The 24,137-nt window shown below is 65.2% G+C and overlaps 1 protein-coding gene across 1 annotated transcript; it reads right to left on the reverse strand.

Annotated features, from left to right (window-relative positions):
- Positions 1-14,408: 14,408 nt before the first annotated feature.
- Positions 14,409-21,628, reverse strand: MRPL4 (mitochondrial ribosomal protein L4). The gene is made up of 9 exons (XM_077787743.1): positions 21,553-21,628; positions 20,725-20,773; positions 19,981-20,176; positions 19,281-19,332; positions 18,123-18,240; positions 16,745-16,851; positions 16,558-16,667; positions 15,333-15,403; positions 14,409-15,193 (listed from the first exon to the last, which is right to left on the reverse strand). The coding sequence occupies exons 1-9, from the start codon at positions 21,610-21,612 to the stop codon at positions 15,042-15,044; spliced, it is 915 nt and encodes a 304-aa protein (XP_077643869.1). The 5' UTR covers positions 21,613-21,628; the 3' UTR covers positions 14,409-15,041.
- Between the last annotated feature and the right edge of the window lie 2,509 nt (positions 21,629-24,137).

Consider the following 24,137-nt stretch of genomic DNA (forward strand, 5'->3'; position numbering starts at 1 on the left):
AAAATCCCTCCCCCAGCCCCTCCCCGAACGCCCCCTGAGCCCTCCCCGCGTGGGCGGCTCCGGGCCGCGCGTGGGCGAAGCGACAGCGACAGACGGGACCGCGTGGGGGGACGGGCGGGGACACCGGCGATGTCCCAACCGGGTGGGACAATGCGGGGACACCGGCGATGTCGGGACAATACGGGGACACCGGCGATGTCCCCAGCCGGGTGGGACAATGCGGGGACACCGGCGATGTCGGGACAATGCGGGGACAAGCGATGTCCCCAGCCGGGTGGGACAATGCGGGGACACCGGCGATGTCCCCAACCGGGTCGGGGTGCGGGGGGGGCGGGCTGGGGACACCGGCGATGTCGGGACAATGCGGGGACACCGGTGATGTCGGGACAATGCGGGGACACCGGCGATGTCCCCAACCGAGTGGGACAATGCGGGGACACCGGCGATGTCCCCAACCGGGTCGGGGTGCGGGGGGGACAATGCGGGGACACCGGCGATGTCCCCAACCGGGTGGGACAATGCGGGGACACCGGCGATGTCCCCAGCCGGGTCGGGGTGCGGGGGGGACGGGCTGGGGACACCGGCGATGTCCCCAGGCGGGTGGGACAATGCGGGGACACCGGCGATGTCCCAACCGGGTGGGACAATGCGGGGACACCGGCGATGTCCCAACCGGGTGGGACAATGCGGGGACACCGGCGATGTCCCCAACCGAGTGGGACAATGCGGGGACACCGGCGATGTCCCAACCGGGTGGGACAATGCGGGGACACCGGCGATGTCCCCAGGCGGGTGGGACAATGCGGGCACAGCCCGGTCACCTCCCCCCAGTGCCACCCCCAGCCCGGAATTGCAGCGTCGCGTCCCCGTGGATGTCACCTGCAGCGTTTATTGGTGGGACGTGTCGCTGTCACCTCCCTGTCCCCTCCCTCCTGCCCCTCGTCCTCCCGCCAGCGCCAAAACCTCCCCGGGGATTCCACCCCGGATGCTCCGCCCGGAGCTCCAAGACCTCCAAAGTCGCCAAATCCATCCCAAAAAAACCACTCGAGGGATAAAAATCTGCAGCGAAGCCCCGGAGATCCACGCCAGGGCCCGGCTGGGTGTCCCGGTCCGTCCCGGTCCGTCCCAGGCTGGGAGCTGCACCCACCGCGGTGGCTCCGGCCCGGCCCCGCTCTCGGTGCCCGCTCGGTGGCCGCGGCGGAGGGTCGGGCCGGGGGTCCCGCTCCCTCCGCGGCCTCTCCCCGGTTACGGGGTCGCGGATCCGTTGGGAGCGGCCGCGGCGGCCCCGGAGCCGGGCGGCGGCCGCAGGGGCCGGGAGTCCGGCGGCGGCTGCCGCTTCCAGAGCCAGTAGTCGCCGATTTTGGTGCGGTGCCGGTAGAAGAGGACGGCACCGGCCAGGCCCAGGAGGACGAGCGCCGGCACCAGGACCCCCAGGAGCACCGGGAGCAGCGGCACCGAGTCGTCGTCTGGGGGGAAATGGGTCTGGGGTCAGTGGGGAGGGGGCTGCTGTGCCCCGGGACCACCACGAGCCCAAAATCCCCAAAGACCCCAAAGAACCCCCAGGACCACCACGAGCCCGAAAACCCCAAAGGACTCCAAGATCTCCAGGACCTGAGACATCCAAGACTTCCAAAACCCCCAAGACCACCAGAAGCCCAAAGACCCAAAAGACCCCCAAGACCACCCAAGACCCCCAATATCCCAAAGAACCACCAGGACCACCAGGAGCCCAAAGACCCCCAGGAGCACAAAGACCCCCAAGATCCCCAGAACCCCAAAGACCCCAAGGACCACCAGGAGCCCAAAAACCCCAAAGACCCCCAGAAGCCCCAAGACCCCCAGAACCCCAAGGACCCCAAAGAACTCCCAGGGCCCCCAAAATCCCAAAGACCCCCAGAACCCCAGAGACTCCCAGAAGCCCAAAAACCCCAAAGACCCCCAAAAGCCCAAAAACCCCCAAGACCCCCAGAAGCCCAAAGACCCCCAAGACCCCCAGAAGCCCAAAGACCCCAAAGACCCCCAAGACCCCCAGAAGCCCAAAGACCCCAAAACTCCAGAGACCCCCAAGACCCCCAGAAGCCCAAAAACACCAAAGACCCCAGAAGCCCAAAAACCCTAGAGACCACCAGGAGCCCAAATATCCCAAAGACCCCAAAGACCCCCAGGATCCCAAAGACCCCCAAGACCCCCAGAAGCCCAAAGACCCCAAAACCCCCAAGACCCCCAGGATCCCAAAGATCCCCAAGACCCCCAGAAGCCCAAAGACCCCCAAGACCCCAAAACCCCCAAGACCCCCAGAAGCCCAAAGACCCCAAGACCCCAAAAACCCCAAGACCCCCAGAAGCCCAAAGACCCCAAAGACCCCCAAGACCCCAAAACCCCCAAGACCCCCAGAGGCCCAAAGACCCCCAAGACCCCCAGAAGCCCAAAGACCCCCAAGACCCTCAGAAGCCCAAAGACCCCAAGGACCCCCAAGACCCCAAAACCCCCAAGACCCCCAGAAGCCCAAAGACCCCCAAGACCCCCAAGACCCCCAGAAGCCCAAAGACCCCCAAGACCCCCAAGACCCCCAGAAGCCCAAAGACCCCAAAACCCCCAAGACCCCCAGAAGCCCAAAGACCCCAAAACCCCCAAGACCCCCAGAAGCCCGAACTCCCCGAACCCCCCGAGCCCCGGGAGCCCCGACTCACAGTGGACCCAGAGGGTGACGCGGCTCTCGGCCGTGCCCAGCTCGTTGGTGGCCCGGCACACGTAGGTGCCCGCGTGGGCGCGGTGGGCGCGGCGCGCGGCCCCGGCCTCGAGCGAGTCCCCGGCCTTGTGGCACGTCACCCGCGGCTCGGGCGCGCCCCGGGCCCGGCAGAGCAGGGTCCCCTCCTGCCCCTCCGTCCAGTTCTGCTGCGGCGGGCAGCTCTGCACGTCCAGCCGCGGCTTGGCTGCGGGAAAAGCGGGATAAGGAGCCGGGAAAGGCGGGAAAAGGAGCAGGAAAGGCGGGAAAAGGACCTGGGAAAAGTGGGAAAAGGAGCAGGGAGAGGCGGGAAAAGGAGCAGGAAAGGCAGGATAAGGAGCAGGGAAAGGTGGGAAAAGGAGCCGGGAGAGGCGGGAAAAGGAGCCGGGAAAAGTGGGAAAAGGAGCAGGGAGAGGCGGGAAAAGGAGCCGGGAAAGGCGGGAAAAGGAGCCGGGAAAAGTGGGAAAAGGAGCAGGGAAAGGCGGGAAAAGGAGCAGGAAAGGCGGGATAAGGAGCAGGAAAGGCGGGATAAGGAGCAGGGAAAAGTGGGAAAAGGAACCGGGAAAAGCAGGAAAAGGAGCAGGGAAAGGTGGGATAACGATGAGGAAAAGCTGGGATAGGGGCAAGGAAAAAGTGGGATAAGGACCAGGAAAAGCTGGGATAAGGACCGGGAAAAGTGGGATAATTACCAGGAAAAGTTGAATAATGATGAGGAAAAGGTGGGAAAAGGACCAGGAAGATCGGGATAATGACCAGGAAGAGCCGGATAAGGACCAGGAAAAGCCGGATAATGACGAGGAAAATCTGGATAATGACCAGGAAGAGCCGGATAAGGACCAGGAAAAGCCAGATAAGGACCCGGAAAAGCCGGATAAGGACCGGGAAAATCGGGATAAGGAGCAGGAAGAGCCGGATAAGGACCAGGAAAAGCCAGATAAGGACCCGGAAAAGCCGGATAATGACAAGGAAAATCTGGATAATGACCAGGAAGAGCTGGATAAGGACCCGGAAAAGCCGGATAAGGAGCAGGAAGAGCCGGATAAGGACCAGGAAAATCGGGATAAGGACCCGGAAAAGCCGGCTAAGGACCAGGAAAATCGGGATAAGGAGCAGGAAGAGCTGGATAAGGACCCGGAAAAGCCAGATAAGGCCCAGGAAAATCGGGATAAGGAGCAGGAGGAGCCGGGGACCTCACCCAGCACGCGGACGCGCAGCGAGCGGTTCCTCGGCGCGAACGGCGCCATCTCGGCCACGCAGAGCAGCTCCAGGCCCAGCTCGGCGTCCTCCTCCCGCACGGCCACGTTGAACTCCAGCGGCGGCTGCCTCAGTTTCCCCAGGTCCTGCCCCCGCGCCCTCACGCGCACCTGGGCGTCGCTGCCGGTGCCGGCGGGCACGGAGCAGCGGCCGCTCAGCGCCGCGCCGGCCACCGCCGTGCCGGAGACGTTCAGCAGCGGCACCGGCAGGTCTGCGGGGACAGCGGCGGCGATCGGTGACGCCGCGGGTCACCCGCGGTGTCACCTGTGGTGTCACCCGCGGTGTCACCCGCCGTGTCACCTGTGGTGTCACCAATGGTGTCACCTGTGGTGTCACCTGCAGTGTCACACTCAGCATCACCCACTGTGTCACCCTCAGCGTCACCCGCCGTGTCACCCGTGGTGTCACCCGCGGTGTCACCCTCAGCGTCACCCGCCGTGTCACCCATAGTGTCACCAATGGTGTCACCTGTGGTGTCACCCGCAGTGTCACCCTCAGCGTCACCCGCTGTGTCACCCATAGTGTCACCCATGGTGTCACCTGCAGTGTCACACTCAGCATCACCCATGGTGTCACCCACCGTGTCACCCTCAGCATCACCCGCAGTGTCACCCGTGGTGTCACCCTCAGCGTCACCCGTGGTGTCACCAATGATGTCACCCGTAGTGTCACTGGAGGTGTCACCCATAGTGTCACCCATGGTGTCACCCATGGTGTCACCTTTGGTGTCACCTGCAGTGTCACACTCAGCATCACCCATGGTGTCACCCGCCGTGTCACCCTCGGCGTCACCCGTGGTGTCACCCTCAGCATCACCCGCAGTGTCACCCACGGTGTCACCCACAGTGTCACCTGCAGTGTCACCCACGGTGTCACCCACAGTGTCACCCATAGTGTCACCCATGGTGTCACCCGCAGTGTCATTCACAGTGTCACCTGCGATGTCACCCGCAGTGTCACCCGCAGCGTCACCCCTGGTGTCACCCTCGATGTCACCCGCGATGTCACCCGCAGTGTCACCCATGCTGTCACCTGCAGTGTCACCCCCACTGTCCCTGTGCTGTCCCCGTGCCATCCCCACACTGTCCCCCACGGTGTCACCCCCGTGTGTCCCCCTGCTGTCCCCGCACTGTCCCCCACAGTGTCACCTGCAGTGTCACCCACACTGTCCCCACTGTCCCCGCTGTCCCCGCTGTCCCCGGTGTCTCCAGTGTCCCCGGTGTCCCTGGTGTCCCCACTGTCCCCAGTGTCCCCGCTGTTCCCGGTGTCCCCGCTGTCCCCGGTGTCCCCGCTGTCCCCAGTGTCCCCGCTGTCCCCGCTGTCCCCGGTGTCCCCGGTGTCCCCGGTGTCCCCGGTGTCCCCACTGTCCCCGGTGTCCCCGCTGTCCCCGCTGTCCCCGGTGTCCCCGCTGTTCCTGGTGTCCCCGCTGTCCCCGCTGTCCCCGGTGTCCCCGGTGTCCCCACTGTCCCCGCTGTCCCCGCTGTCCCCGGTGTCCCCGCTGTCCCCGGTGTCCCCGCTGTCCCCACTGTCCCCGGTGTCCCCGGTGTCCCCGCTGTCCCCACTGTCCCCGCTGTCCCCGCTGTCCCCGCTGTCCCCGCTGTCCCCGGTGTCCCCGGTGTCCCCGCTGTCCCCGGTGTCCCCGCTGTCCCTGCTGTCCCCGGTGTCCCCGGTGTCCCCGCTGTCCCCGGTGTCCCCGCTGTCCCCGCTGTCCCCGGTGTCCCCGGTGTCCCCGCTGTCCCCACTGTCCCCGCTGTCCCCGCTGTCCCCGCTGTCCCCGCTGTCCCCGGTGTCCCCGGTGTCCCCGCTGTCCCCGGTGTCCCCGCTGTCCCTGCTGTCCCCGGTGTCCCCGGTGTCCCCGCTGTCCCCGGTGTCCCCGCTGTCCCCGCTGTCCCCGGTGTCCCCGGTGTCCCCGCTGTCCCCGGTGTCCCCGCTGTCCCTGCTGTCCCCGGTGTCCCCGGTGTCCCCGCTGTCCCCGGTGTCCCCGCAGTCCCCACTGTCCCCTTTGTCCCCGGTGTCCCCGGTGTCCCCGGTGTCCCCGGTGTCCCCGCTGTCCCCGGTGTCCCCGCTCACAGTAGGCCTGCACGGTGGCGTGGGCGCTCATCTCCGCGCCGGCCACGCGCACGGAGCAGCCGAGGCGGACGTCGCCCTCGCGGTTCACGGTGACCGCGGCCGTGGCGCGGCGACCGTCGGCGCCGGGGGTCGCCGGCCACTCGCGGCCGTCGGCGGTGACGGTGAAACCGGTGACGGGGACGGCGGCGGCGCCGTGCACGGCGCAGGTGACGTTGAAGGGCAGCTTCGACCTCGGGTCGGGGGCGGACACGGACACGCGGGGACCCTCGGGGACAGCTGGAGCTGGGGGGGAAACGGGGTGAGGTGAGGGGGAATGGGAAAATGGGGAAAAAAGGGCGGAAATGGGGAAAATGGGGAAATGGGAAAAATGGGAAAAATGGGGAAAATGGGAAAAATGGGGAGAAACGGGGGAAAATGGGGGAAATGGGGAAAAATGGGGGAAAATGGGGAAATGGGGAAAATGGGGAAATGGGAAAAATGGGGGGAAACGGGGTGAGGTGAGGGGGAATGGGGAAAAATGGGGGAAAATGGGGGGAAATGGGGAATGGGAAAAATGGGGGGAAATGGGAAATGGGGAAAATGGGGGGAATGGGGGAAATGGGGAAATGGGAAAAATGGGGGAGAAATGGGAAAAATGGGGGAAATGGGGAAATGGGAAAAATGGGGGAGAAATGGGAAAAATGGGGGAAATGGGGGGAATGGGGGAAATGGGGAAATGGGAAAAATGGGGGAGAAATGGGAAAAATGGGGGGAAACGGGGTGAGGTGAGGGGGAAATGGGGAAAAATGGGGAAATGGGAAAATGGGGAAATGGGGGGAAATCGGGGGAATGGGGGAAATGGGAAAAAAAGGGGGAAATGGGGGAAAATGGGGAAATGGGGGAGAAATGGGGAAATTTGAAAAATGGGAAAATGGGGGAAAAAGGGGGAAATGGGAAGAAATGGAGGGAAATGGGGAAATGCGGAAAATGGGGAAAAAAGGGGGAAATGGGGAAAATTGGGGAAATGGGGGAATGGGGAAAAATGGGGGAAATGGGAAAAAGTGGGAAAACAGCAGGAAAATAATGGGAGGAAACAGCGGAAATCAGCAGGAGAATGGGTGAAAACAGCAGGAGAACAACTCTGTGATGGGGTGGGGTAACTCGGGGGGTTGTGGTGCCATGGCCTGAACTACAAAATCCCTAAAAAATCCCTGTAAAATCCCTGTAAAATCCCTATAAAATCCCTGTAAAATCCCTATAAAATCACTTCTGAATTAATGTTAAATCGCTATGAAATCCCATCCCACCCCATATTAATAATTTTACCTTCTATCCCACAGAGCAAATAATTCTGACTAAACCCTTCATTTTCCCATCACTACATCCATTTCCCACCCTTTATCCATCAGGGCAGAGCCCCAGCCCTGCCTCCCGAATTCCACACACCACTTCAACCACTGGGGCCAAAAACCCCAAAAATCGGATCCAGCCACCCCCGAGCTCCTCCCGGAGAAGGAATCCAGAAATTTTGGGTGTCCTGGGGGCGCTTTGGGGCTCCTTTGTGCACTTCAGGGAGCTTCTGGCGAAGTTTTTGAGGGGGAAAACCACCCGGGCTCATCCTCATCACTGAATTTCGGTGTTTTCCCAGCAAAACACCCCCAAGCCGGGGGCATCAGGGTGCGGAGGAATCCCCCAAAATTCGTGAATTTTCGGGGCGAAGCTCCCGCAGGACGCAGAGGTGATGGAGATGCCTCCAAAATGATGGGGAGCGGAGGGGAAAAATGAAAAGCGCAGTGGCGTGGGAGCCCCGCGGGCCCTCGGGAGCCCCCTCGGGCCGATCCCCGCCCGGGGCCGGGGGATTCCCCGGCGCGGCCGCGGTTTCCGATCCCCCCGAGCGGAACCGTCCCTCCCTTTCCCGGAACGGCCGCGCCAGGAAGGGAGGCAGGGAGAAAAATCCCGGCTCTTTTTTTTTTTACGGATTTCGCAAGAATTTCCAGAATTCCCCGCCGCGGGGACAACGAGCGGTGCCGCCGCCGCGGACGGCGACAAGCGGGGACAACGCGCCCCGGGCCCCCCGGTGCCACCCGCGGTGTCCCAGTGTCCCCTCACCTGCGATGACACCCAGGGTGCCCAGGGCCAGCGCCAGCAGCGCGGGGGCCGCCATCCCGGAGGGGACACCGGCTCCCGGTCCCGCGGGGGCGCCGGGATGCGCCGGGAACACCGGGGAGGGTGCGGTGGGGCTCGGTGGGTTCAGGTCTCCGGGCTCGGTGGGTTCAGAGTTTTTGGGGTCGGTGGGTTCAGGTCTCCGGGGTCGGTGGGTTCAGGTCTCCGGGGTCGGTGGGTGCAGAGTTTTTGGGGTCGGTGGGTTCAGAGTTTTTGGGGTCGGTGGGTTCAGGATCTCCGGGGTCGGTGGGTGCAGAGTTTTTGGGGTCGGTGGGTTCAGGTCTCCGGGCTCGGTGGGTTCAAACTTTTTGGGGTCGGTGGGTTCAGGATCTCCGGGGTCGGTGGGTTCAGAGTTTTTGGGGTCGGTGGGTTCAGAGTTTTTGGGGTCGGTGGGTTCAGAGTTTTTGGGGTCAGTGGGTTCAGGGTCTCTGGGTTGGATCCGCAGCGGGTCCGGACCCCGGTGTGGCTCGGTTCCTGCTCTCCGGTGTGGCTCGGTTCCTGCTCTCCGGTTTGGCTCGGTTCCTGCTCTCCGGTGTGGCTCGGTTCGGGCTCTCCGGTTTGGCTCGGTTCGGGCTCTCCGGTGTGGCTCGGTTCCTGCTCTCCGGTGTGGCTCGGTTCCTGCTCTCCGGTTTGGCTCGGTTCCTGCTCTCCGGTGTGGCTCGGTTTCGGCGCTCCGGTGTAGCTCGGTTCCTGCTCTCCGGTTTGGCTCGGTTCGGGCGCTCCGGTGTGGCTCGGTTCCTGCTCTCCGGTGTAGCTCGGTTCCTGCTCTCCGGTGTAGCTCGGTTCCTGCTCTCCGGTGTGGCTCGGTTCCTGCTCTCCGGTGTGGCTCGGTTCGGGCTCTCCGGTTTGGCTCGGTTCCTGCTCTCCGGTGTGGCTCGGTTCCTGCTCTCCGGTGTGGCTCGGTTCCTGCTCTCCGGTGTGGCTCGGTTCCTGCTCTCCGGTGTGGCTCGGTTCCTGCTCTCCGGTGTGGCTCGGTTCCTGCTCTCCGGTGTAGCTCGGTTCCTGCTCTCCGGTGTGGCTCGGTTCCTGCTCTCCGGTGTAGCTCGGTTCCTGCTCTCCGGTGTGGCTCGGTTCCTGCTCTCCGGTGTAGCTCGGTTCCTGCTCTCCGGTGTGGCTCGGTTCCTGCTCTCCGGTGTAGCTCGGTTCCTGCTCTCCGGTGTGGCTCGGTTCCTGCTCTCCGGTGTGGCTCGGTTCGGGCTCTCCGGTTTGGCTCGGTTCCGGTTCTCCGGGATGCGTCCCTTGGGGCTGTTCCGGGTTCGGTCCGGGTCGGGGTCTCGGAGTTGGCTCTGGATGCGCGCCCGTCCCTCTGTCCGTCCCTCGGTGGCTCGGTCTGTCCGTCCGTCCCTCGGTGGCTCGGTCTGTCCGTCCCTCGGTGGCTCGGTCTGTCCGTCCGTCCCTCGGTCGCTCGGTCTGTCCGTCCCTCGGTGGCTCGGTCTGTCCGTCCCTCGGTGGCTCGGTCTGTCCGTCCCTCGGTCGCTCGGTCTGTCCGTCCCTCGGTCGCTCGGTCTGTCCCTCCGCCGCCTCCCGGCCCGCGCGGGGCGCTCGCTGCTTTTATCCCCGGTGCCCGTCCCGCCCCCGGGGATTTCCGGGGCCGCGGGGATTCGCGCCGGGACCCGCCGGGGCTCCAGGGGCTGCCCGGGGAGCTCCGGCCGCTTCTGCTCCACCCCGGGCCGATTCCTGTCCCCTGTCCCGGGATGCGACAATTTTCCTGTCCCCTGTCCCGGGATGCGACAATTTTCCTGTCCCCTCTCAGGGATGGGACAATTTTCCTGTCCCCTGTCCCGGGATGGGACAATTTTCATATCCCCTCTCAGGGATGGGACAATTTTCCTGTCCCCTGTCCCGGGATGGGACAATGTTCCTGTCCCCTCTCAGGGATGGGACAATTTTCCTGTCCCCTGTCCCGGGATGGGACAATTTTCCTGTCCCCTCTCAGGGATGGGACAATTTTCCTGTCCCCTGTCCCAGGATGGGACAATTTTCCTGTCCCCTCTCAGGGATGGGACAATTTTCCTGTCCCCTCTTAGGGATGGGACAATTTTCCTGTCCCCTGTCCCAGGATGGGACAATTTTCCTGTCCCCTCTTAGGGATGGGACAATTTTCCTGTCCCCTGTCCCGGGATGGGACAATTTTCTTGTCCCCTCTCAGGGATGGGACAATTTTCCTGTCCCCTGTCCCGGGATGGGACAATTTTCTTGTCCCCTCTCAGGGATGGGACAATTTTCCTGTCCCCTGTCCCAGGATGGGACAATTTTCCTGTCCCCTGTCCGGGATGGGACAATGTTCCTGCCCCTCTTTCCCTCCTGCCACGTCCCCCTTGTCCCCTCCTTGTCACCCCCAAACCGCCAGCTCGTGACGGGGCTGTCACCCGTTTGTCACCCGCCTGTCACCCTACAGACGCCACCACCGGGCGCCGGTGTCACCCGGGCTGCGACTTCCTCTATTTTGTCGCTTTTTGACACCGGGGGATTTTTGTCAGCCCTGAACCCGTGGGAACATCCCCGATGTCCCCGCGGTGTCCCCTGTGATGTCCCCAACTGTCCCATCCCGGTGTTTTCCTTTCCCGGGGTTCTGGCGGTGCCACCCAGCCCTGCCACCCTCCCTGGTGTCACCTCCGGGCCACCAAAGGCCGGTGACAATTGTCACGGCCGCGGGGTTTCGCTTCTGCAGCCCCGGCGCGGGGGTGACGGTCCCTCCCGTCCCGGGCCACCACCGCCATCCCCGCGGATTGTCCTTGTCCCTGGAATTTCGGGAATGCCGGAGCCTCCCGCGGCCTTGGCGGCGCTTTGGAGGCCACCACGGGAGGCGCAGGGACATGGGGGACAGGGACATGGGGGACAGGGACATGGGGGACAGGGACATGAGGGACAGGGACATGGGGGACAGGGACACTGGGGACAGGGACATGGGGGACAGGGACATGGGGGACAGGGACACGGGGGACAGGGACATGGGGGACAGGGACATGAGGGACAGGGACATGGGGGACAGGGACATGGGGGACAGGGACACTGGGGACAGGGACATGGGGGACAGGGACATGGGGGACAGGGACATGGGGGACAGGGACATGAGGGACAGGGACATGGGGGACAGGGACACTGGGGACAGGGACATGGGGGACAGGGACATGGGGGACAGGGACACTGGGGACAGGGACATGGGGGACAAGGACACTGGGGACAGGGACACTGGGGACAGGGACACTGGGGACAGGGACATGAGGGACAGGGACATGGGGGACAGGGACATGGGGGACAGGGACATGGGGGACAGGGACATGGGGGACAAGGACACTGGGGACAGGGACACTGGGGACAGGGACACTGGGGACAGGGACATGAGGGACAGGGACATGGGGGACAGGGACATGGGGAACAGGGACATGGGGGACAGGGACACTGGGGACAGGGACACTGGGGACAGGGACACTGGGGACAGGGACATGGGGGACAGGGACACTGGGGACAGGGACACTGGGGACAGGGACATTGGGGACAGGGACATGGGGGACAGGGACATGGGGGACAGGGACACTGGGGACAGGGACATGGGGGACAGGGACATGGGGGACAGGGACACTGGGGACAGGGACACTGGGGACAGGGACATGGGGGACAGGGACATGGGGGACAGGGACATGGGGGACAGGGACACTGGGGACAGGGACATGGGGGACAGGGACACTGGGGACAGGGACACTGGGGACAGGGACATGGGGGACAGGGACACTGGGGACAGGGACACTGGGGACAGGGACATGGGGGACAGGGACATTGGGGACGGAGCTGGGGGAGAGGGCAGGGACGCTGGGATGGACTCACAGGGACATGGGGGACATGGGGACACCTGGGGGACACAGGAACATGGGGGACATGGGGACAGCTGGGGGACACGGGGACATGAGGGACATGGGGGACATGGGGACATTGGGAACACCTGGGGGACACAGGGATATGGGGACATTGGGGACATGGGGGACACGGGGACATGGGGGACATGGGGGACACGGGGACATGGGGGACAACGGGGACAAGAGGGACACAGGGGACATGGGGACATTGGGGACACGGGGACACAGGGGACATGGGGACATTGGGGACATGGAGGACAAAGGGGACACGGGGAACACGGGGACATGGGGGACAAAGGGGACATGGGGATGGCTGGGGGACACACGGGGGACACAGGGACACGGGGACATGAGGGACATGGGGGACAGGGGGGACAGGGGGACATGGGGGACAGGGGGACATGGGGGACATGAGGGACATGAGGGACATGGGGGACACGGGGACAAAGGGGACATGGGGGACAAAGGGGACACGAAGCCGCTGCCACCTCCGAGTCAACAGGATGTGCCACCTCCCCCCCCCCCCCAAGCAGGACGTGGCCCGGTGCCAGCGTCCCCTCGTGTCATTGTCCCCTCGTGTCATTGTCACCTCCTGCCAGCGGCCCCTGTCCCCTGGGGCCTTTCTTGATTCCCCCTGGGTGTCCCCCCTTTGTCCCCTGGGTGTCCCCCCTGTGTTCCCTGGGGTGTCCCCCCAGTGTCCCCCTGTGTCCCCTGGATGTCCCCTGGGTGTCCCCCCTTTGTCCCCTGGGTGTCCCCTGGGTGTCCTGCCTATGTCCCCCTGGGGTGTCCCCTCTGTGTCCCACTGTCCCCCTGTGTCCCCTGGGTGTCCCCTGGGTGTCCCCCCTGTGTCCCCTGGGTGTCCCCCCTGTGTCCCCTGGGTGTCCTGCCTATGTCCCCCTGTCCCCCTGGGGTGTCCCCCCTGTGTCCCACTGTCCCCCTGTGTCCCCTGGGTGTCCCCTGGGTGTCCCCCCTGTGTCCCCTGGGTGTCCCCCCTGTGTCCCACTGTCCCCCTGTGTCCCCTGGGTGTCCCCACTGTGTTCCCTGGGTGTCCCCCCTGTGTCCCCCCTTTGTCCCCTGGGTGTCCCCCCTTTGTCCCCTGGATGTCCCCTGGGTGTCCCCCTGGATGTCCCCTGGGTGTCCCCCCTTTGTCCCCTGGGTGTCCCCTGGGTGTCCTGCCTATGTCCCCCTGGGGTGTCCCCTCTGTGTCCCACTGTCCCCCTGTGTCCCCTGGGTGTCCCCTGGGTGTCCCCCCTGTGTCCCCTGGGTGTCCCCCTGTGTCCCCTGGGTGTCCCCCTGTGTCCCCTGGGTGTCCCCCTGTTCCCCCCAGCCCCATTTGTGGCCTGTCCCCTCCTGTCCCCTCCTGTCCCCTCCCGTCGCCTCCCGGGTGCGCCAGGAAGCGGCTCCGGACCTGCCCCAGGATTTTCCCTCCGGAGCCAGGAGCGATTCCCAGAATTGGCCCCTTACCTGGAAAACCGGGAAAAAACGGGAAAAAAACGGGAAAAACACCCCAGAAATCACCGGGATCGGGATGGGCACGGCCGGGAGACCCCCAAAAAACCCCAGGAGGAGGAGGAGGAGGAGGAGGAGGAGGAGGAGGAGGAGGAGGAGGAGGAGGAGGAGGTGCCGAATTCCAGCGGCTCCTTCCACCCGGGAAGGTCCCAGTTCCTCCCAGTTGCATCCCAGTCCCCCCCCAAAGTTGGGTCCCCAGCCTCAAAATTCCCAATTTCCCGATTTTTTTTCCCGGGATATTCCCCCAAAACCCACACCAGCACCCTCGGCACCCCCAGAGGGACCCGGGAGATTCCTAAAATTCCCCTCGGGATCCCCAAAATTCCCCCAAACCTCGACCCCCCCCCGCCTTTCCCAGATTTCCCCGTGGGATGCCTGGGAATGAGGGGGGGCTCCCCAAATTTCCCCCGAGCAAGGCCAGCCCCCCCCCACGCCCCGAATTTCCAAGGAATCCGATGAGGTCAGGATTGTTTTTCCCGAATTTCCTCCTTTTCCGGCTCCCACCTTCCCGAGCGGAGGCCGGCGTGGGACGGGAGGGGGCCCGGGATGGGGACATTTGGGGACGTTTTTGGGGTGGGGGGGACACACAGAGATAAAAATCCCTCTGCCACCAGGACCCCAAAATTCCCGAAATTCCCGAAATTCCACCCACAGGGACGGAATCTGTGGAAAAACCCGCGGGGCTGGGGAAGGGTTTGGGATTTTGGGGGTTGGGAATTTGGGGAGGGGGCTGGGATAAGCGAGGACCCCGAAGGAGATGGAATTTGGGGGGGTCCCAGAGGGATTGGGGTATGGGGAGAGCCCCAAAAAAGGAGGTGGGAACCCCCAAACCCCCCCCCAAAATAAAAACAACATCGGTGAAAAAATCCCTTTAATGGCCACAGCAGCGCTGAAATTCCTGAATTCCTGACGAAATTCCTGAATTCCTGACGAAATTCCTGAATTCCCGATGGGACCGGGGCTGGATCCAGTTTGGGGGGACAAATCCCACCCGGGTGGGGGCAAATCCCACCCTGGGGTGGCAGATCCCACCCGAGGGTGACAATTTCCACCCAGGAGTGACAAATCCCACCCATGGAGGGGACAAATCCCACTCGAGGGTGACAAATCCCACTCGAGGGTGACAGATCCCACCCGGGGGTGACAATTCGCACCCGGGGGTGACAGATCCCACCCGGGGGTGACAGATCCCACCTGGGGGTGACAATTTCCACCCGGGGGTGACAGATCCCACCCGAGGGTGACAATTTCCACCCAGGAGTGACAAATCCCACCCATGGAGGGGACAAATCCCACCCGGGGGTGACAAATTTGACCCGAGGGTGACAATTCCCACCCGAGGGTGACAATTCCCACCCAGGGGTGACAGATCCCACCCATGGAGGGGACAAATCCCACCCGAGGGTGACAGATCCCACCTGGGGGTGACAGATCCCACCCAAGGGTGACAATTCCCACCCAAGGGTGACAGATCCCACCCGGGGGGCTCAGGCCCACGGGAGGTCCCGGTGGGGCAGGGAGAAGGGCACCAGCGCCGAGTAACGGGAGTCGTGCCACAGCAGCCGCTGCTCCAGGAAGGCGACGGCGCCCAGGGTCAGCACCAGCGTCTGGTGCTTCAGCAGGCTGTGCACGTTCAGCCCTGCGGGGACGCGTTGGGGACACGTTGGGGACACGTTGGGGACACGTTGGGGACACGCTGGGGACACGCTGGGGACACGCTGGGGACATCAGAGGGGTCCCCGGAGCGTCTGCAGGGCGGTGGAAGGGAGGGGGCTCACCCAGGGCGGGGATGAGGGTGATGGATTTGAGCCCCTCGGCGGCGGCGCTGATGTTCTCCGGGAATTCATCGCTGGCGAGGGGACAAAGAGGGGGTGGCCGTGTCCCCAAAGTGTCCCCGAGGCAGGGACACCCAGGCATGCTGTCCCCAGTGCCACGGACATCCCGTTCCTCCCTGTCCCCACTGTGCCCAACCCCGCCCACCCTGCTGTCCCCAGTGTCCCCAGTCCTCTCCCAGTGTCCCCAGTGTCCTCAACGTCCCCAGCCCTGTCCCGTGTCCCCAATGTCCCCAATGTCCCCAGCCCTGTCCCCAGTGTCCTCAATGTCCCCAATGTCCCCAGTGTCCCCAATCCTCTCCCAGTGTCCCCAACCCTGTGCCCAATGTCCCCAATGTCCCCAGCTCTGTCCCAATGTCCCCAGCCCTGTCCCCATGTCCCCAATGTCCCCAGCCCTGACCCGTGTCCCCAACCTTACCTCCAGTGTCCCCAGCCCTGTCCCCAATGTCCCCATGTCCCCAGTCCTCTCCCAGTGTCCCCAGCCCTGTCCCCAATGTCGCCAGTGTCCCCAGCCCTGTCCCCAGTCCTCTCCCAGTGTCCCCCGTGTCCCCAGCCCTGTCCCCAGTGTCCCCAGCCCTGTCCCCAGCCCTGTCCCATGTCCCCAGCCCTGTCCCAGTGTCCCCAATGTCCCCAGCCCTGTCCCCAGTGTCCCCAGCCCTGTCCCCAGCCCTGTCCCATGTCCCCAGCCCTGTCCCAGTGTCCCCAATGTCCCCAGCCCTGTTCCCATGTCCCCAGCCCTGTCCCCAGCCCTGTCCCAGTGTCCCCAATGTCCCCCGTGTCCCCAGCCCTGTCCCAATGTCCCCAATGTCCCCAGCCCTGTCCCGTGTCCCCAGCCCTGTCCCAATGTCCCCAGCCCTGTCCCAGTGTCCCCAATTGTCCCCAGCCCTGTCCCAGTGTCCCCAGCCCTGTCCCAATGTCCCCAATGTCCCCAGCCCTGTCCCAATGTCCAATGTCCCCAGTGTCTCCAGTGTCCCCAGCCCTGTCCCAATGTCCCCATGTCCCCAGCCCTGTCCCAATGTCCAATGTCCCCAGTGTCTCCAGTGTCCCCAGCCCTGTCCCAATGTCCCCAATGTCCCCAGCCCTGTCCCAATGTTCCTAGTGTCCCCAGCCCTGTCCCAGTGTCCCCAGCCCTGTCCCAATGTCCCCAATGTCCCCAGCCCTGTCCCCTCACCTGTCCACCACCAGCACGGAGCGTCCCCAGCGCCGGGCCCGGGCCAGCTCCAGCAGGTACCGGGGGTCGCTGCTGGGCATCTCCAGGGTGTCCACCAGGTGCAGCTCGTCCTGCCGGGGACACCGGGGACATTGTCACCCTGTCCCCCAGCCCCCGTGTCCCCGAGCCCCCCGGGCCACCCCCGTACCTGCATCAGCTTCACGCTCAGGGCCACCTTCAGCCCCAGCACCCGCACCCGCATGGGCACCATGTAGAAGTAGCTGGTGGGGCCCCGCGGGCCGTGGGCGATGCCACCTGCCAGGAGGGGACGTGGTGACATCCCCGGCCAGGGGACAAAACCCCCCTGGCACAGGCACCGGGCCTGCTGTCCCCAGGGTGGTGTCCCCAGGATCGTCCTGGGTGTCCCCAGGGTGTCGCTGAGAGCCCAAACCAGGGCACCAAACCCTGATGTCCCCAGGGCAGTCCCCAACGTCCCCAGGGTGCCATGGGGTGGTTCCTGACATCCCTGGGATGTCCCCAGCCCCGTGTCCCCATCCCCAACCTGGTGTTTCCATCCCCAGCCCCGTGTCCCTGTCCCCAGGATGTCCCCATCCCCGTGTCCCCATCCTCAGCCTGGTGTCCCCATCCCCAGCCCCACCTCCATGATGTCCTCACGATGTCCCCAGCCCCATGTCCCTGTCCCCATGATGTCCCTGGGATGTCCCCAGCCCCGTATCCCCATCCCCAATCTGGTGTTTCCATCCCCAGCCCCATGTCCCTGTCCCCAAGATGTCCCCATCCCTGTGTCCCCATTCCCATCCCGGTGTCCCCGTCCCCAGGACATCCCCATGATGTCCCCAGCCCTGTGTCCCCATCTCCACGATGTCCCCACGATGTCCCTGGGATGTCCCCATCCTCATGTCCCCGTCCCCACGACATCCCCATCCTGGTGTCCCCGTCCTCATCCCAGTGTCCCCATCCCCAAGACATCCCCACGATGTCCCCAGGACAATCCCCATGATGTCCCCATCCCGGTGTCCCCATCCCCAGGACAATCCCCATGATATCGCCACGATATCTCCACGATGTCCCCAGCCCGGTGTCCCCATCCCCCCGGTGTCCCCATCCTGGTGTCCCCCCCGGTGTCCCCCCCCTGGTGTCCCCGTCCCAGTGTCCCCATCCCGGTGTCCCCCCCAGTGTCCCCGTCCCCCCAGTGTCCCCATCCTGGTGTCTCCATCCCGGTGTCCCCATCCTGGTGTCCCCCCTGGTGTCCCCGTCCCGGTGTCCCTGTCCCGGTGTCCCTGTCCCCCCCGGTGTCCCCATCCTGGTGTCCCCCCTGGTGTCCCTGTCCCCCCCAGTGTCCCCATCCCGGTGTCGCTGTCCCCCCGCTGTCCCCATCCCGGTGTCCCGTCCCCCAGCGTCCCCGCCCGGTATCCCTGTCCCCATCCTGGTGTTCCCATCCCGGTGTCCCCATCCCGGCGTCCCCGTCCTGGTGTCCCTGTCCCCCCCGGTGTCCCCATCCTGGTGTCCCCATCCCGGTGTCCCCATCCCGGTGTCCCCATCCCGGTGTCCCGGGTGTCACTCACCGCCCCTCCAGAGCGGGGACCGTGCCGAGCCGTGCCGGGCACGCCCGGAGCCCTTCTGCCGCCAGGGCTTGCGGCCCCCGCCCCGCACCTCGGCCCGGCTGCGCACCCGCGCGTGGCTCTGGGGACAGCGGGGACAGCGGGGACGGCGTCACCCCGAGACCCCCGCCCACTGCGGAGCCCCCGAGAGCTCCTCGGGGCACCCCAGGAGCCCCAGAAAGCTCCTTGGGGCACCCCAGGAACCCCAAAAGTTCCTCGGGGCACCCCAGGACCCCCAGAAAGCTCCTCGGGGCACCCCAGGAACCTCAAGAAGCTCCTCAGGGCACCCCAGGAACCCCAAAAGTTCCTCGGGGCACCCCAGGACCCCCAGAAAGCTCCTCAGGGCACCCCAGGAACCCCAAAAAGCTCCTCAGGGCAACCCAGGAACCCCAGAAAGCTCCTTGGGGCACCCCAGGAACCCCAGAAAGCTCCTCGGGGCACCCCAGGACCCCCAGAAAGGTCCTTGGGGCACCCCAGGAACCCCAAAAGTTCCTCAGGGCACCCCAGGACCCCCAGAAAGCTCCTTGGGGCACCCCAGGAACCCCAGAAAGCTCCTCGGGGCACCCCAGGACCCCCAAAAGCTCCTCGGGGCACCCCAGGACCCCCAAAAGCTCTTTGGGGCACCCCAGGACCCCCAAAAGCTCCTCGGGGCACCCCAGGAACCCCAAAAGCTCCTCGGGGCAACCCAGGACCCCCAAAAGCTCTTTGGGGCACCCCAGGACCCCCAAAAGCTCCTCGGGGCACCCCAGGAACCCCAAAAGCTCCTCGGGGCACCCCAGGACCCCCAAAAGCTCTTTGGGGCACCCCAGGACCCCCAAAAGCTCCTCGGGGCACCCCAGGAACCCCAGAAAGCTCCTCGGGGCACCCCAGGAACCCCAAAAAGCTCCTTGGGGCACCCCAGGAACCCCAGAAAGCTCCTCGGGGCACCCCAGGAACCCCAAAAAGCTCCCTGGAGCCCCCAGAGGCTTTTTGGGGCTCAAGACCCTTCCTGGGACTCCCCCCCAGCACATTTTGGGGACAGTCGGGGGGACACTGTCACCCTGAGACCCCCACCCCATTTTCCACACCCAAACCCCCCTTTTTCCCCCCCAAATCCCCCCCAAGCCCCCTCCCCACGCTCACGATTCTCTTGTAGTTCCTCTGCCACGTGGCCACCGTGTGCAGGATGTCCAGCCTGGGGACAGGGGGACACGGGGGACACTCGCCCAGAGCCACCGGGGGTGTCCCCAACGTCCCCAGAGCCACCGGGGGTGTCCCCAGCGGTGTCCCCAACGTCCCCAGAGCCCCCAGGGGTGTCCCCAGTGTCCCTAGAGCCCCCCCAGAGTCCCCAGGGGTGGCCCCAAGGCCCCCATGGATGTCCCTGATGTCCCCCAGAGCCCACAGGAGTGTCCCCAACGTCATCAGGGGTGTCCCCAACGTCCCCAGAGGTGTCCCCAGAGCCCCCAGGGGTGTCCCCAATGCCTCCAGGGGTGTCCCCAATGTCCCCAGAGCCCCCAGGAGTGTCCTCAACATCTCCAGGGGTGCCCCCAAAGTCCCCAGAGGTGCCCCCAGGGGTGTCCCCAGAGCCCCCAGGGGTGTCCCCAACATCTGTGGGGGTGTCCCCAGCATTCCCAGAGGTGTCCCCAGGGGTGTCCCCAAGGTCCCCAGAACCTCCCCCAACACCCCCAGAGGTGCCCCAGGGGTGTCCCCAAGGTCCCCAGAACCTCCCCCAATGCCCCCAGAGGTGCCCCAGGGGTGTCCCCAGAGCCCCCAGGGGTGTCCCCAACACCCCCAGAGCCACCAAGGTCCCCAGGGCCCCCAGGGGTGTCCCCAGGGTCCCCACCGGGGGCTGACGCCGAAGACGTCGGGGTGCAGGTCAGCCAGACCCCTCAGGGCGTCCTCGGGGTGACGCAGGGACCCCACCCAGGCCTGCAGCGGGGACAGCGGCGGCACCACGGGGACGCAGCAGCTCCGCAGCACCGGGGACGGCACCGGGGACAGAACCGGGGACGGCACCGGGGGTGACACCGGGGGTTCCTCTGGGGACAAGGGGACACCAGTGGGGACGGGGGACACTCACAGAGCACCGACAGCCAGGTCTGATGTCCCCAAACCCCCGTGGTGGCTCTGCCCGTGATGTCCCCACCACCACGGCCACCCCCTCCCGCTGTCCCTGGCCACCTTCTGCTGTCCCCAGCCCCTCCTTGATGTCCCCAGTGTGTCCCCAGCCCCAGCATCATCCCCAACTTTGTCCCCAAGGTGTCCCCAGCCCCTCCTCGATGTCCCCAGTGTGTCCCCAGCCCCCAGCATTGTCCCCAAGGTGTCTCCAGCCACCTCCCGCTGTCCCCAGCACATCTCCAGCCCCCAGCATTGTCCCCAAGGTGTCCCCAGCCACCTCCCGCTGTCCCCAGCGTGTCCCCAGCCCCTTCCCTGCTGCCCCCAACCCCCAGCATTGTCCCCAAGGTGTCCCCAGCCCCTGCCCGCTGTCTCCAGCGTGTCCCCAGCCCCGAATATTGTCCCCAACATTGTCCCCAGTGTGTCCCCAGCCCCCAAGGTGTCCCCAAGGTGTCCCCAGCCCCTCACTCACCCCTGTGGGGCTCGGGGGCCGCGGGCGGGGACGGGGGCACCGTCGAGAGCTGCGGGATGGGGACATCGGGGACATCATTGGGGACATCGGGGACATCATTGGGGACATTGGGGACATCATTGGGGACATTGGGGACATTGGAGACCTCATTGGGGACATCATTGGGGACATCGGGAACATCATTGGGGACATCGGGGACATCATTGGGGACATCATTGGGGACATCGGGGACATTATTGGGGACATCATTGGGGACATCACTGGGGACATTGGGGAACGGCCCCGCTCCCGGTGCCGCTCCCCGCCGGTTCCCCTCCGGTTCCGGCCCCATTCCCGGCCGGTTTCCCCCCGGTTCCCGGCCGGCTCCCCCCCGGTTCCGGCCCCATTCCCGCCCGGTTCCCGCCCCGTTCCCGGCCGGTTCCCCCCCGGTTGCAGCCCCGTTCCCCCCCGGTCCAGCCCCGTTCCCGGCCGGTTCCCTCCCGGTTCTAGCCCCGTTCCCCCCCGGTCCAGCCCCGTTCCCGGCCGGTTCCCCCCCGGTTGCAGCCCCGTTCCCCCCCGGTCCAGCCCCGTTCCCGGCCGGTTCCCCCCCGGTTCCCGCCCCGTTCCCCCCCGGTTCCCCCCCGGTTCCCGCCCCGTTCCCGGCCGGTTCCCCCCGCTCTAACCCCGCCCCCTCCGCGCTGGCCCCGCCCCTCCCGGCCGTGGCCCCGCCCCCGCCCGGTGTCCCCGGTTGCCATGGCGGCGCCGGCGCCGCTCCCCGCCGGTTTCCGCGGCCGGTTCTCCCCCGGGCCGGCCCCGCTCTCCCGGTGCCGCTGCCCGCCCGGTTCTCACCGCGGCCCAGCCCCGGGCCCTGCTCCCGGCCCTCAGGGCGGCCGCCCCCGCGCGCATCATGGCGGGAACCGGCGCGGTGACGTCACGGGCGCGCGCGGCGCCACTTCCGGCGGGGGGGCGGAACGGCGGGAAAATGGGGAGGGAGGGGGAGGAGGGGGAGGGACCTCCCCCCATTTGTGCCCCCCCATTTGTGCCCCCACCCCCCATTTGTGCCCCCTCCCCCATTTGTGCCCCCACCCCCCATTTGTGTCCCCATCCCCCATTTGTGTCCCCCCCATTTGTGCCCCCACCCCCCATTTGTGTCCCCACCCCCCATTTGTGTCCCCACCCCCCATTTGTGTCCCCCCCATTTGTGCCCCCACCCCCCATTTGTGTCCCCTCCCCCCATTTGTGCCCCCACCCCCCATTTGTGTCCCCACCCCCCATTTGTGCCCCCCAACCCCCATTTGTGCCCCCCAACCCCCATTTGTGCCCCCACCCCCCATTTGTGTCCCCACCCCCCATTTGTGTCCCCAACCCCCATTTGTGTCCCCCAACCCCCATTTGTGTCCCCCTCCCCCCATTTGTGCCCCCTCCCCCCATTTGTGCCCCCACCCCCCATTTGTGTCCCCCACCCCCCATTTGTGCCCCCTCCCCCCATTTGTGTCCCCCTCCCCAAATCCCCTCCCTGGTGTCCCCCTGCTGACCCCACCCCAGTGTCACCCCCTGGGACCCCCCCCAGTGACCCCCCCCCCAACAGCGCCCCCGTCCAATTGTCCCTCCCAGTGTCCCTGTCCCTTCCCAGTTCCCCATTCCCTCTCCCATTTCCCATTCCCATTTCCCAGTCCCATTCCCATTTTCTGCTCCCATTTCCCATTCCCATTTCCCATTCCCAGTCCCATTTCCCATTCCCATTCCCAATCCCATTTCCGATTCCCAGTCCCATTTCTCATTCCCATTTTCCAGTTCCCATTCCCAGTTCCTGTTGCCATTTCCCATTCCCAGTCCCATTTCCCATTCCCAGTTCCCATTTCCCGTTCTCAGTTCCCATTTCCCATTCCCAGTTCCATTCCCATTTCCCATTCCCATTTCCCGTTCCCATTTCCCATTCCCATTTCCCATTCCCAGTTCCCTTTTCCTGTTCCCATTTCCCATTCCCAATCCCAGTTCCCATTTCCCATTTCCCAATCCCATTTCCCATTCCCATTCCCAGTTCCCATTTCCCAATCCCAGTTCCCATTTCCCATTTCCCATTTCCCATTCCCATTCCCATTTCCCAGTTCCCGTTCCCAGTCCCATTCCCAGTTCCCATTCCCAATTCCCATTCCTAGTTCCCACTCCCAGTCCCGTTCCCATTCCCAATTCCCATTTCCCACTCGATGTGTGGGGGATCCACCCTGGGGGTCTCCCCGGGAATTCGGGGCTGGAATTCCGGGGCCGGGATTGGTGGGAGAATCTGGGAATTCTTTTCCCCCTTTTTTATTTTATTTTATTTATTTATTTTCCATCCTTTTTCCAAAGCCCCGCCTCATCCCGGGGGTCCGGGGGCGGGAATTCCGCGTGGATTTTGGGGGGGAGGGGGGAACTTCATCCCGCCCATCCCACCCCGATCCCGCGCCTGCTTCCAATTAAATCCCAATTAATTAAATCCCTTCTCCGGCCCCTCGGATCCCCCCCCGCCTTCTCCCAGCGCTCAAAATTTTGAGATTTTTTTTTCCCCCCCAAAAAATTCACCGCATCCTCCCCCGCCCACCCCCGAATTCCTCCCGGGACGAGCCGTGGAAAGTCCGGGAAGTTTTTCCAGCCGTGACAAAACTCCCCCCACCCCCCCAAAAAAAAAAAAAAATCCCCAAAATTAGGAAAAAACTCCCAAAATCCTCGCGGGGAGGAGGGGGGGGAGAGGAGCGGAGGGGTTTGTGCCCCCCCCCCCCCCCCCCCGCATTTTGGGGGCGTCACCCACCGCAAATTTGGGAGGTTTTGTTGGCTTTTGGTGGTTTTTGGGGGTCCCCCTCCCCATTTTGGGGGCTCCCAGCCCTTTTGGGGGGGGGACACGCGGTGGCCTCGCCCCTCGTGGGGGGGGCGGCCCCGGTCCAGCCCCGCCCCCCCGCCCCCGCTCACGCTGGAACCGGGACGGGCGCTCAGCGCTGCCGGGACCGGTAAGAGCCCCCCAAAAAACCCCCCGGACCCCCCCCTGCCACCCCCGGGTCCCCCCACCCTTGGGACACTCCCGTGTCCCCCCCCGTGTCCCCCCCTCCCCAAAATTTGGGGCGGGGTTGGGGGGCGCAGAACGGGACCCCCAAGCTTGGGGGGTGGGGGGGGGTGAGGACAAGGGGAGGGGTCTCGGGTTTTGGGGGGCGGCTCGAGGGGGTCCCCAAGGTGGGTGGGGGGGACACTTTGGGGGTTCAAGTGCCACCCCCGTGGGTGGCGGTCCCCCCTCGTTGTCCCCCACGCCAACATCTGGCTCGCAGCTGGCGGGGCGGGGGTCGTGTCCTTTGGGGGGCACCTCGGGGGGGTCCCCAAACCTTTGAGGGGCCCCAAAATCGTGACGGTGACCGGGCGGGGGGGTGGGGGGCGAGTCCCGCCGTGTCCCCCCCCCCCACGTGCGT

Source organism: Lonchura striata, chromosome 21, assembly GCF_046129695.1.
Source record: "Lonchura striata isolate bLonStr1 chromosome 21, bLonStr1.mat, whole genome shotgun sequence".
Classification (NCBI taxonomy): Eukaryota; Metazoa; Chordata; class Aves; order Passeriformes; family Estrildidae; genus Lonchura; species Lonchura striata.

Bases quoted from the DNA above. Each gene is read 5' to 3' on its own strand.
- MRPL4 (XM_077787743.1), bottom strand. From the start codon at position 21,612: ATGATGCGCGCGGGGGCGGCCGCCCTGAGGGCCGGGAGCAGGGCCCGG. The intron at 19,333-19,980 runs GTGGGGACCCTG...CCCTGTCCCCAG, and splicing joins GTCTTCGGCGTCAGCCCCCG to GCTGGACATCCTGCACACGG. The intron at 15,404-16,557 runs GTGAGGGGACAG...TCCCCTCGCCAG, and splicing joins TCCGTGCTGGTGGTGGACAG to CGATGAATTCCCGGAGAACA.